Here is a 12,971-nt window from a genome sequence, read left to right as displayed (position 1 = left end):
AGAGCGGACGAAACTCGGAGTTAAAGTCGAAAGGCTCTCGAGGAGTTACTATAAATAGAATAAAATTTATACCTTGCTCTGAACTCTGGAGAAAAATTATCCTCTTTTTGTTGCAGTTCCTCTCCGGTTACTCGGCCTTACATAAATTGTAGAAAAGAAAAGATAATATATACGTATATGCCTGTATGTGTATCGTGGTATATAAATATATATCGAAATAAAAGATAAACACACTATTTACACGTCGGCTGGTGTCCTTTCTAACACCCCTAACACTGGGTCCTTGTTTCGTTTTTATTTATCGACGATATCACTCCGGTTTTTATTTTCCACCTCATTTTATCAGACATTTTCCGAGCAGCGATACGCCACACGGCTCAAACTTTGCCACCATCTTTATTTACTAATTTTGGAATTGAAGTAGGGAACGCGGAACCGTGAACCAGAGTGGCGCTGCTCTACGGGCGGGAAATTCGAAAACTACCATCGAATATGTAGGAAGCCATTGTAATTGTTTACATTAGGTCTTTCGTTTATTTACTCATTTGATAGCGAAAGATAACGAATTATCGCTCTTACTTTGCGCAGATAAACATGTTATTGAAACACTGACGAGTTGGTTTCTTCAAAAAATGATTATATCCAGTATCGGTACGCTGTCACAGCAGATTTAAATCTACCCTAGTTTTCCATGCAATGTGTTGTAAATGTGTTTAATCAGCGTTATTCCGTCGAGTTATGCAACGGTCACGCATCATCGTGTTGCATGAAACAACAATCGTACAGATCACGCCCTTGCAGTGACCAACCATTGATCAGATTCCGTAACTGACTTTAGCAATTAAGCCTAAAATTACATTTACCCTCGTTGAACATACGAGTCCTTCATTATAAATGTGGTTGACCGCATTATATGTGTAATATAATTAAGATGAAAATTACGCTTGGCTCAGAGATTTTTTTGTCGTATATATTAGTATGTAAGTAGCTCCGTAAATTTCGGGGGAATAAGATCACAACGTAATCTTTGGCGACGATCAATAAGGCGGGCAAACTTCCTCGTTCTTGAGGAATTGCATTGTATTCGAAAGAACCGCATATTATTTTTTGACAGCTATCATCTTTTGTTACGGAATGACATTGCGGGATGCGAGATTGACGAGGCTTCTAATTGGCTGCGCAAAGCGATCCGTATCTATATGAACTTGCGTGGCCAATCAGAGGCTGTCCTTGGCATTGCGCGAACGACTTACGCTCATCTCTGTAGGCATAGGTGGTCGTCCGAAGTGGTCTGAAGTACTGTGGAGAACAGCCGTCTGAAGTGGGTGGGAAAAAATAATAGTTCGACTGGTTCCGCAGTAGGTGAAAGATACCTTCATCAGGCAAATAATGTCACATCAAACGGGAATCAAAGGTAACGATGAACGAGGTATGAGGAAAAAACGAGGTGGAGCTATGCGATCGAACGATATTTGCGTTTGAAATCGTTTTTCGAAAGATTACGAGCAATTTTTTTTTAACCTCAAAACAGGTCCCTCTCGCCTCCGTTTTTTCTTCTTCCTTCCTTCTCTTTCTATCTAATTAGTGATTTACGTTCGTCCTCTTTTTTTTTTCCAGCCAACGAAGCGCTCAAGAAATTATTTGCCAAATGCCGAGATGGAAAGATACGCGTGCTCAAAGTTTCCATCGAAAACGGTGAGGAAACCTTGTAATTGTTTTTTACACTTGTAATGGACTTATATGATACCTTGTAGTTCGTTTTTATTATAACGATTCCCGGTACGCGACGCTTATCGCGAAATTTAATGCTTCCCGTATAGACAACATAACGAGAAACTCGTAAAAGTTCTATAAATAAAATGTTCATGCTAGTTGCTGCATCACCTCAGCCAACCAATTTTTAACACACACTCATTATTTCTCTCCCTCTTGCTGTCATTCACATTTGACAGTAGACTAATTGGTAATTACGAGCTGAGTCTACATATGATTCCTGCTGCCAAACGAGCCAATCTAACTCAGGGTTTAACCAGGCGCCTGGGCATGCTATATTACTAAAACTTGATCAAGTTTAATCATCAAATAATAATTTCAGAGGAGTTGGTACCTGCCTTTTCTTCCAAGGCTGTCGGGAAATGGCAGGACGACTACGACAAGCTGATAAAACCGTTGATTGTCGAAAACCAGCCAACCTACATCCTTTATCGGCTTGATACAAAATCGCCTGACTCCGGCTATGACTGGTTGTTCATTTCTTGGTCACCCGACACTGCGTCTATAAGGCAAAAGATGCTTTACGCCTCAACGAAGGCTACGCTCAAGCAGGAATTTGGAACGGCTTCCTTCAAGGAAGAATTGCATGGCACAGTCCCTGAGGACATTACGCTAGAAGGATACCATAAGCACAAAAGGAACGACGCTGCTCCCGCGCCCCTGACAACAGCTGAAGAGGAGCTGGCTGAGATCAAGAAAACTTCTGTACACACTGATTACAGTGTTGAAACAAGACAGCAGACTTTGAGCGGTGTCGCTTTTCCTGTTACGGAAGAAGCCAAGCAGGCCATTAACGACATTGGTAAAGGAATTACCGAGTATGTTCAGCTGAAAATCGACCTAGAAGAGGAGAAGATACATTTGGTCATGGCCTGTGATGTCTCATTAGATAAACTGCCAACTAAAGTGCCAGCTGATTCTGCCAGATATCATTTATACAACTTCAAACACACTCACGAGGGTGATTACATGGAGAATATCGGTATGCATTCTGCCCTTTATGAACTATTGGCTCACGTGTTTGGTATTACTTGATGAAAGGAGATCATTTACACTGTATTTCTGCAATAACAGTTTTTTTTTTACAATCTTGTACTTTATATCTTCCAGTTTTCATATACAGCATGCCCGGGTACAGTTGCAGCATCAAAGAACGAATGCTGTACTCTTCGTGCAAGGGACCCCTTCTAGATCTTATTCAATCGTTGGGAGTCAACATAATCAAAAAGGTGAGCCAAATTAAGTTACTCTATTCAAACGCTTTCAGGGTCGCAGCTTTGTGGGTATATAACAGGGCAATGCTCGACGAGAACATGTATTTTTATCTTGGGTGACTGAAATTCCTGGAAATTGAATTTCAATAATCTCCAGCTTTTGTACAGAACAGATAATCTGAAAAAGAGACCACTGTTGCACACTTTTGTAAAAAAATGAAAGGAAATCAACAGGAAAAAATTGTGCAAATTACATATTAGCCAGATGTTGGCATTACATTGTTTCGAGTTGTGTAATTTGTAAAGTACATATAGAAACTTATAAAGTACCATTGAGAAAAGTATAGCAGCAATTTCCATTTTCCAAAAGTGGGCTTGCTTACTAATTTTCACACTTGCTTGTGATCACATAACGGATGACGCGTAAATTTTGGAATTAATTATTGGAAAGTAATGAAATTCATTTAAACTGTGACAGTGCAGGGAATTTATTGGACTCGGAGAAATTAGTTTGTGCCGACTCTACTTAGTTATGCAAATATATGAAAATTTAAAAGGAGAAATCGTTGAAATTGATTGGATATTTGTATATAACGAATCACAGTTGGAAGTAAATAGCGGCGAAGAGTTAGCGGACATGTTGGAAGATCCTCCTACCATAAAAGAAACTGCAGCAACAACTCCTGCCACTCCGTCAACACCTTCTGCCCCTCCACAAACTATACCTGATAAAAAATCTAAACCAAAACGCTCGTGCGTCTTGAGTTAACAGGTTCTCCAATTAATATTTGCTGCTTCAAAAACGGTTCTGACATTGCAAAGGGAGGTGATATGATTTCCACTTGGAAACATTAAATTTGCAGTTAAAACTATTATCGATAAACTACGTCAACCTCAAATTTGTTAGGAATAACAACAACCACAAGAACAACGCATGCTGATTACACCACAAATTTTGATTTTCCAAGTTAGGAAATATTGTTTTTATAAAATTTTCTACATGTTATTGTGTAGATTGAATTGAAATTTGAAAACATTCTAAAAGTAAACGCATTTACTGATACCAACATCTCTGGATTATTAGAATTAGTTGTTCAAAGTGATAACATGCATCTATTTAGTAAATTAGAGTAGACCAAATGGTGTATTTTTCTAAATTCTAATACCAAAATTGGTAAGCCAAATTCTTGTCTAAGTAATTCGTATATACTATATATCTCTGGTACAGAGAGAGAAAAAAAAAAAGAAAAGAATATTACGTACAGAAAATATATCTAATAACTATTTAGATTTGTTTTGAACGAGTATGATGTATCATTTTTTTATTCGTTTGTTTTTTGGAGGGAGATTATTATCAACTTTCATCGCAACAAATTATACGTCTCAAACAGTTTGGAAAATAGGCCCTTACTGCTGGGTTTTTATGACAAGTTCGCATCAAAAATATTTTACTAGTACATTATTTTCGTACCTATATATTAATGTTAGTACACTTTACATATGAAGTCGCATTGTAGACTCGATAGCAGCTTGGCGCTTTGTCACTTGCCGAATTTTAGCCCTTAGGTTTATTGAATATAATAATAATGAAATTGTCACGTGCCAGATTTGAGTTAATGCATTAACTGGAGGATTTTTACCTTATTGGAAAAGTCGTGCATACATAACCAGAATCAAAAAACTATATATAAAAAATATTTAATCAATAAAAATATTATATTATAGTGATGACAAATAAAATAAAGTTTATTTCTCAGGTAGCTTGCACTAACGAATACGTTTATTGATTACTCAAATTAATTCAGAATGGTTGAAACTGATAGATCTGTCGCGATCTTTGCCGTTTGCGAGTTTTAACACGTAACAATGAGAAAGAAGAGCAACAAAGCAATTACTCGCACATAGTTGTTTAATGTATAAAAACCCAGTATATAATATACCTTGTCTCAAATTAGTTCCTAGTCTCAAATCAAGTGATACGTACATATAAGTTGTCTATTAATGTCTTTAGATGAAACTTAAGGGCCTTAATTCCAAACGTCAATGTCGACACTAAATAGAATTTAAGCGGTGTAGGACGGTATTGTTATAATTTAGTATTTTCAGCAAGCCACATATAGCTGAATGTGATTATTAGAGAGTTAGGAAAGAATTCCATGTGCTCTAGCTAGCTAACGCCACTAACCTGACTGCTCTGCATATTCTAATGATAACATTGTGTTGACAAATGATAAAAAATGTGCAAATGTTATTGTTTAACGTCAGAGTTGAGCTATATTCATTCCACATTATCGAGTTATTTGCATTTTAATAGTGACGATAACAATATATATGTATATAATATATATTATATATATATATACATATTGCGTTATATATATTATACTCTATACTATTATATTATATATAAATAATATGACATATTAAAATTCACAAATATATATACGACGTAAGACTGAACGCAGCACATCCCACTTGCTGTATATCTGTGAGCCTTGAGTGCGGAGTAAGAACCAAACAATCCTTATGATGCGAATCAACTGATTGTTTCAAAATTCTATCTCAAACATTCGTATCTTATTTAATCTGGATTTTTTCTTTAAATCGACAAAGCCATTTTATGAATAACTATGTTGTTTTTGAACGGTAATTTAATTTTCTAAAATTTGGATCAAACATCATGGATTATTTTTTTAGCGGTTGAGATTTTCGAAAAATCTAATATTAGAGCCGAGAAATAATGGATTTGATGTACCTATCTTGTTTTTACCAAACGAAATCAGATGACTTGATTCTTATTTCCTTACCCAACAATTTTTACCAATTTTTTTTTTAAAACTAAATACGAATATCTACTGAATGTATTTATTGCTATGCAAAATATTGACGCAGCTGATTTAAATACAGTTTAAAATCATATGTTTCTTTGAAATCTTGAGTTATTATCGAAGAATTATTTCTTATTAGTTACACGATATTAATAGATACATCTTATCTCTTGACTTTCCAAGCACTTTGGGTTGATGTCCAATGGTTAAGAGTGATATATCTGTATCATTGCCTGTAAGAATCATTGCCCAATCTTGTTGCACAAAGCTTTTTTTTATCACTGATACAAGTATACATTACTACACGATAAATATTTCCCCAGACATGATATCAAAGGAATATAAAACGAAATTGGAGATTAAATGTTCTATGATTAACGATACAATCAGCGAAACTGATCAATCGTGATTCGAATTTGCCAAAATTGTTATATCTATGTATAAAGTTAGCATAATATTGATCAAAATTTACACAGTTATACAGAGTGGGAGAGTTGTCAGATAGGCAACAACAAGATGATGATATTCGAGAGGCATTATATTTTTCGTGACGTGTATTTTTTAACTCTTGTAGCTTTTTATAAGCGTTTTAGAAATCTTTGGATTTTAACTTATGATCTGGGACTTGTTAAAAAAGAAAAGAAACATGAAATTGAAAGTATGCAAATTTACGTGGTCACTTTTTTTGCATTTTTATCTACCTTTGATAGAAAAAATAATTGTGAATTCGTAATCCTATCGTAGTCACAAACTATCTTGAGAAATTGCCCCCCCCCCCCCCCCAGATCCCCCGCCACTGTTGAAATAACTTTTTGCAAGTATATGTCTCAACGCTCAATGTAGAAATACAATGGCGATTGATTGAATTCATCGAATTTCCGAATATGATATTTCCTGTATATTTTTTTTCTATCTGAATAGTAAACCATATAAATATGAATAACAGAAACGATTTACGGTATTATTCATATCACAAATTTACATGGGCTGTTTTTGTGGAAAAATCGTGATCATCTAAGTTTTGTATGATAGAACTATACTAAAATTTTTTCGGGCCCAATGGTTTTCTATACGACGCTCAAAATTTGAAATTGTGTTCCGATATATGCATAAGGGGGAGACGCACACGTTCGCCCAGGCGCAAATTATGTTTATAAGTACCACTGTTCCAGGCCAGGCCTATTCTGTAAGATGCGTTCATTGTATTGATTGATTATTTATAAAGAAAATTTTGTTAAAAACATTATAGGTTCCTTCTTATGAACAAATAAATTGTATATTCTTGCCAATATTAAATATATTATGAATAATAAACACAATTATACAATTTAAAAAGAATATTTCTTGCTTTTGTCAATATCTTACTGTAATCCACAGTTCTTTCAATAATTTTATTTTGCTATATACGTATATTGTAAATGAAAATAGACAAATAAAATTCAATAGGTGGGAATGAATGCCAGGGTGATAACATCATCGTACGGGTACGTAATAGCGTTTAATATTTAGTAATTATATTTTATAAGCTTACAGTATAGGCCTGACATTGGTATACCATGATTTTTTATTGTAAATTATTTATATCCAATCGTAACATTTGGATGATAATTTGAGCTTGAAACGTCCAAGTATCTCTATTTCTTGTTACTGAAAATTGTAGAAATTTAATTCTGTTTATGCAAAATTTTTCGGTCTGTAGCTTGAGATTGATGACGGAAAGGAACTAACCATGGAATTTTTGCAAGAGGAATTACATCCGAAAGTCAATTTGCACCGACCTAAGTTTGCCAAACCCAAAGGTCCGCCAAACAGAGGTGCTAAACGTTTGACCAAGATTCAAACTCCAGAAACTGCAGAACAAGAAACTTAATATAAAACTCTGATGAATTATACAATTAGGACAATAACAAATTCAAGCAGGCTGTAAGATTTTAGTAAACTGCCCAACGCTTTATTACTATTTATTCCGCAACATTACTCTTTGCTTAATTTTGACTGTCAAATTCAGTGCTTTTATTCACTTCTAGTACATTTCTCGTTTATTATTCATCCAAATGGGAAAATTCGGTTTTCGTTTTATAGTGTACAATGAAATATTGATCGAATGAAGTTGACTAGACAAGAACTTTTTTTTTCTATACATTTCTAATTTGCATATCGTATATGTCGTTGATTATCAGGCCTATTCTGTGAGCATATGTAGTATTTATTGCATACACGGTAACGACTTTGCTAACTTCAAAACTATGCAATAAACAGCTGCCTCGAATTTCCATCAGAACTTATGTTTAGTATTGAGCATGGAAATTTTCAGTATTAATACTTGCCTGCAGAATAGGGCTCATAAAATATCGAATTAGGAATATCTCTCAATGTTTGCGAATTATGACCAGTGTTCTATCAAGAATATTTTCGTTTCATTGTGAACATGCATGCTGCTGTAGATCAGAATTTTACATTCAAATTATTCGATTAGAGGGATCAGTAGACATTTTTCAGCAATTGCTCAAATTTGATTATGTATTTTATTGGCACAATCGGTATATAGTTTATTGCAGTGATAGAGAATAAGATTAGCGATTTTTATAATCATTATATAAAAATTGTGTTATCCAAGGTATCATAATTTAATCACTTGCAGGAAATTGCATCAATTTGAAGGATTGAGAATTTAACATGTTATAATATAACAAATTTTTCAAGTATTGGGTTAGACAGGTGTAACTAATGTTGAAAATAACGTAAAGAAATATAATTCGCACATGATCGACACCCATTTTCTTAAACGTACTCATATACAATTTTAGCAATCATAAAAATGTGCCGTTGCCTTAGGTACTAGTGAATTAAGTCTGCATGAGTTATATACATATAATGTACTTTAAAGAAACAGAAAAAACCACATATTATTATTAGAAATTATTAATTAAATTATAATTGTTCTCTGAACAATTTAAAATAAATTATAATTATGTATAACAACGAATAAAGTCTAATATCTACAAGACCAATGGAAATAGACCTACCTAAATTGAGTGACTATGCTTTACTTTTCTTAACCTCTTGCTCTTGCACCTCTAGACTTTCCACTTTTTTGTCATGCAACATTTCGATGTCTGTTGGCTGCTGGATAACGCGACTCATAGAACTCTGAATTCGCCTGTAATGAGAGAAAATACTTTAATTAGAACGACTTATTCATACACACTGTACGTAAGTGAGCTAAAAATACTTGAAAAATGATAACGGCACGTTCAAATCAGTGACCGTCTCTCACTTGTCTCTGCTCTTCTTCCAATTGTATTGCCAGTATCGGATTTCCTCCATCGTCGTACCACTTATTTTTAACAATGCTAAACACAATGCACCAGCTACACCGCCGAAAACTCCTCCCACAGCTCCGCCAACAAGCATTGCTCTCGGACCCAACATTGTTTTATACATCGCTCCAGTTATAGTACCCGCAGTTACATATTCTAAAAGAGATGACTTGCCACGATAAACTGCGATCGAGGTTGTCAGTAATCTACAATTTTAACATACTTTTAGGACGACTGTAGTTGGCTAAATCTGAAACTCAAAATATTCTAAGATACTAGATTAGTTTGTTGCGTGAAATTTTAGCGTAAGATTCTCACACATAAGAGCCAGTGAAAAAGGCGATTCTCCATGCCCAGTGATAAGCACCCTTGGCAAAACTGATTGTAACAGTATCTTGCAATTTTCTTTTCGCCTCGAATATGTTTGTGAATGCTGTCGCCTGATTTCTCTCCATGAAATTTACATACGCCATACGTGAATTCAGTGAGCCTCCATATACGAGTCCAACAAACGTTCCAAAAAATGTTGCTTGTACAGCGAAGTGCATTTCAGGACTTCGGTTTCCATACTCGCTGTAACGTAAACGGCTGCATTATTTAATGGATTGACAAGATAGAAGACAATTCGATGTGCGGATGTCAAGAAAGGAACAAAGAACAAATTGAAGGCAACAGAGGGTAGAACGATTTGAAAAGGGAAAAAATTAGTTTTGAGAATGACACATGAAAGTGTCGTGCGTTGATTGTAACAAGCGGGATAACGAAGGTCTACTATTAATAAAACAAGTACATACTCGAGACTGTACATGTTTCTTAACCTATCCCAGCCGGTTTCATTTTCGTTCGCATCAGAGTTAAATGATTTGGCAGTTTGTACAGTTTTATCGGGTATATCATACTGCCAAAACGGTAAATGTATACCTATCAGATACGGTATTCGTCTTCCCGCGACATTTAACATTTTGTAGCTATTGAATTGGGAATTGTTGGTCCCGATATCTCTGCAAGTCAATGGATGGTGCGATGTAACATAACCTAAAAATACAACTCAAGATACAAAATTTTGACGACGCCATTGGCCAAACTAGCAGTTCAAAATATCTCCAAAATGTCAGGGGCATGCGCGATGGATGATCCGCCCGAGGTTAAAAAAAAATGAATGTTTGTTTTTTGCCGATCAGCCAGCGGTAAAATTTGGCTAATGATTTTGTCACGGGAAGAAGTTACCTTAGACCTCAATAAGTTGTTTCAGCTTAAGATTCACGTAAGAATTGCATACAGATCTGCAGCGAAGATGAAAAATCGATGCTGAAAGGTTGAACATCAAAAAGAAGAGGTTGATTTTATACATAGATGTTGCCGTTTTGTAGGCAGCGAATAATCACACAAGGCTTACGGGTTGCAGACGTTAAGGCGCGATTCGGTAACATCGATTATTTAAAGCTTGAAAGCTACCGTAGTTGTATGAAAAATGCATCACTGCAGTTTGCTGTACAGTACAGCAATGAGATTAGAGGCTAGATTTATTACGGCTGGAAGGAGAGGTGCATATAAAATGCACCCATTTATATCTCTTATCTTGACTGAGCCTCCTGCAACGTTTCACGTGCTATAGTTAAGAAAATTCAGTTCAGATTGGTAAGATCAATTCGTTGTTGTTAGAAAACTATGCAATAGAATCGAATAAAATAATTTGTTTCAGTTTCGATAAAGATTCGAAAATAGATACCTTAAGTCCGAACCGACTGCTTTTATATTCCTTCTAACTTTGGCTCGAGAAGAATGGTATTAACTATTTATGATTCTTGAGCATACTTGGTGAAATTCTGACATATATCCAGTACAATATCACGAGTAACAGCAAATTACTAAAAAATCAGTAAGTAATGATTTTCATAAAAAACTGAAGCATCACATGGAAAAATTTTGGAATTAATTTCAGCGATAATTGCGTTATATCGTTTGAATATATTCTCTTGGGCATTGAATTGTATATTGGTCACGGGTATAGTTTATCGAAACTTGGATATTTTAAATTATATTCAAAATCATAGTTATTTTTTTTTTTACGGAATTTAAATCGGCGGGTAGACCGGAAGCTGGAAATGGTGGTGAAAAACGGCGCACGATGCTAATCCCGTGGTTCCCTCAGTGTACCGCTAGGTGTGCTGGCAGAGACGCGCCGTGACGTAACGGCATTACATCAGGCTTCTTTTCCACCCCCGAAAGCCGGGGGCAGGGATGAAGGAGGGAGACCGTCGGTGGCAGCGAGGGCCGGGGGAGTAGAAACTCGCACGTCAATAGGACCGCCGGCGGCTGGGGTGTGGAGGGGGCGACGGCCGGCGTGTGCCAGGGGGTGGAAAAGGTAACAGGGGCGATAGGGGTGGTTTCCGAAGCGCCGAAGAGCGAGGAACGGCTGCGAACCGTGTGGTTGTACCGCGCAACGCCAGTGTCACACTAAAATGTGACTCGACGCAACGAGCACAGAACCGAAATTCCATTAGTTTAGGGAAAAGCCGAAGTATTTGAAAAAAAAAGGAAAACAAAGAAAATATAGAAATAATAAATAAACCGAAAAAGTGTGCACCTTGGATTATATGCATCCGTTACACCGCTGACCGATCGCTAACACTAGTCGGAGATATAATACATATCATTTTATCCTAGTTGAAAAAGACTCTCGCGTAGTCGTTGAGGGGGGTGAAAAAAAAAAAAAGGAGCAAGCATAAAGAAACTATATATATAAGGAAAAATACAAATAAAAAAAAAAAAAAAAATAAAAAATATATATACATATATGTTATGGTTAAAAAGTTAATAATTTTAATTATATAAAAAACAAAAAAAAAAAATAAAAAATACAATTCTATGTACACGCATATCTACGATACGATATTAAATTATAAATTCATGTTGTAAGAAATATACCGCGTTAACGTTAAACGGGGAGGGGGAAAAAAAAAAAAATTATATTCGTTGAACGTAGCAGTTGGCTAAGTTATAATTACAGTGTGGTGATTTTGGAAATAAAATTGGTTTTCTATTTGTTTTACTTGTTTCTTTTGACGCAATAAATAAAGGATTGATAAATCTGTGATTTGTGTCGCGAAGATAATATTCTCGGGAGACTGGTGCAGGCAACGGGTAAGTCGAATACGTACAATTAATGATTCAGCTCCCTCAAACCGTATTGCATAATGTATATAACGTAGAGCCACTTTGTCAGAGATACAAACCTAATAATAGACTCGCAAGAACTAGACTGATAAGGCAATTAGGCACGTATTTAACGACAAAATTACCACGACCAGTCGGAAGGGTATACGTCCTATGAATATACCCATGAATTTCTACCTGTAGCTACGACAAGACGATCGTTTACAAACGTAAACAATTAGCGGTAACGTGACACCTCCGTCACTATCCAAAAAATAAGCAAAGAAGACGAGTGACATCTCGAACGTGTATGGTTGCTTAATCGATACAATTAAAGAAATTTTATAAAAATTTGTCGCGTTTCCGGGCCGATTGTAAATAAAGTCTGCGATGAATAGCCTGTTTAGTTAAGTAATTTATCGTACTTCAGAATGTTTCGAAGTATATTTTTATTTTTTTTTCTTACGTGTCCTCCAAGGATTCTGTACTCATTCTGAGATACGAGTAGAGTTTGCGGTAAACGAACTTCGATATTCATCGGGGTTCCATTTCGTCCGATTATGTCTTGTTGCGTTCAACAACTCCCCGTGCATCATTAACATAATGCAGTTCTCCGCAAGAAGGGCAACAGCAGCTGCATAGTGTCAGTTTTCAGGTCTCGTACCACCCCACCTGCATAA

General features: G+C 35.7%; 4 protein-coding genes across 10 annotated transcripts in view; 2 read left to right on the top strand and 2 right to left on the bottom strand.

Annotated features, from left to right (window-relative positions):
• The window catches only part of LOC107223926, a 29,050-nt gene extending 28,643 nt beyond the window's left edge, over positions 1 to 407 (bottom strand). For 3 of the 4 annotated variants that reach the window (XM_015663783.2, XM_046738485.1, XM_046738484.1), the window contains exons 1-2: positions 235 to 407; positions 73 to 136 (exon numbers count right to left, since the gene is read on the bottom strand). The gene's annotated coding sequence lies outside the window, so the exon portion shown is untranslated. The remainder of the gene's footprint in view (positions 1 to 72; positions 137 to 234) is intronic. The other variant, XM_046738483.1, reaches the window with a different exon arrangement.
• A 713-nt stretch (positions 408 to 1,120) lies between these two features.
• On the top strand, positions 1,121 to 8,701 carry LOC107223927 (twinfilin). Of its 2 annotated transcripts, none has more exons than XM_015663785.2 (5): positions 1,121 to 1,414; positions 1,618 to 1,695; positions 2,096 to 2,755; positions 2,884 to 3,002; positions 3,592 to 6,619. In XM_015663785.2, exons 1-5 carry the CDS (start codon positions 1,390 to 1,392, stop codon positions 3,754 to 3,756), a joined length of 1,047 nt encoding a protein of 348 aa, XP_015519271.2. In that variant the 5' UTR covers positions 1,121 to 1,389; the 3' UTR covers positions 3,757 to 6,619. The 2 variants fall into 2 exon arrangements, with proteins under 2 accessions (XP_015519271.2, XP_015519270.2); XM_015663784.2 differs by lacking the exon at positions 3,592 to 6,619 and adding an exon at positions 7,515 to 8,701 and having other exon boundaries at positions 1,130 to 1,414.
• Positions 6,876 to 12,798, bottom strand: LOC107223924 (RPII140-upstream gene protein). Of its 3 annotated transcripts, none has more exons than XM_046738490.1 (4): positions 12,758 to 12,798; positions 9,454 to 9,708; positions 9,093 to 9,341; positions 6,876 to 8,975 (listed from the first exon to the last, which is right to left on the bottom strand). In XM_046738490.1, exons 1-4 carry the CDS (start codon positions 12,781 to 12,783, stop codon positions 8,855 to 8,857), a joined length of 651 nt encoding a protein of 216 aa, XP_046594446.1. In that variant the 5' UTR covers positions 12,784 to 12,798; the 3' UTR covers positions 6,876 to 8,854. The 3 variants fall into 3 exon arrangements, with proteins under 3 accessions (XP_046594446.1, XP_046594447.1, XP_015519267.1); XM_046738491.1 differs by lacking the exon at positions 12,758 to 12,798 and adding an exon at positions 10,363 to 10,462; XM_015663781.2 differs by lacking the exon at positions 12,758 to 12,798 and adding an exon at positions 9,930 to 10,207.
• Positions 11,532 to 12,971, top strand: part of LOC107223928 (cationic amino acid transporter 2) — a 41,452-nt gene continuing 40,012 nt past the window's right edge. Inside the window, exon 1 of the mRNA XM_015663786.2 lies at positions 11,532 to 12,279. The gene's annotated coding sequence lies outside the window, so the exon portion shown is untranslated. The remainder of the gene's footprint in view (positions 12,280 to 12,971) is intronic.

This window comes from Neodiprion lecontei, chromosome 4 (assembly GCF_021901455.1).
Source record: "Neodiprion lecontei isolate iyNeoLeco1 chromosome 4, iyNeoLeco1.1, whole genome shotgun sequence".
Classification (NCBI taxonomy): domain Eukaryota; kingdom Metazoa; phylum Arthropoda; class Insecta; order Hymenoptera; family Diprionidae; genus Neodiprion; species Neodiprion lecontei.
The sequence above is the reverse complement of the archived record's forward strand: the minus strand, read 5'-3'. Positions and strand labels throughout refer to the sequence as shown.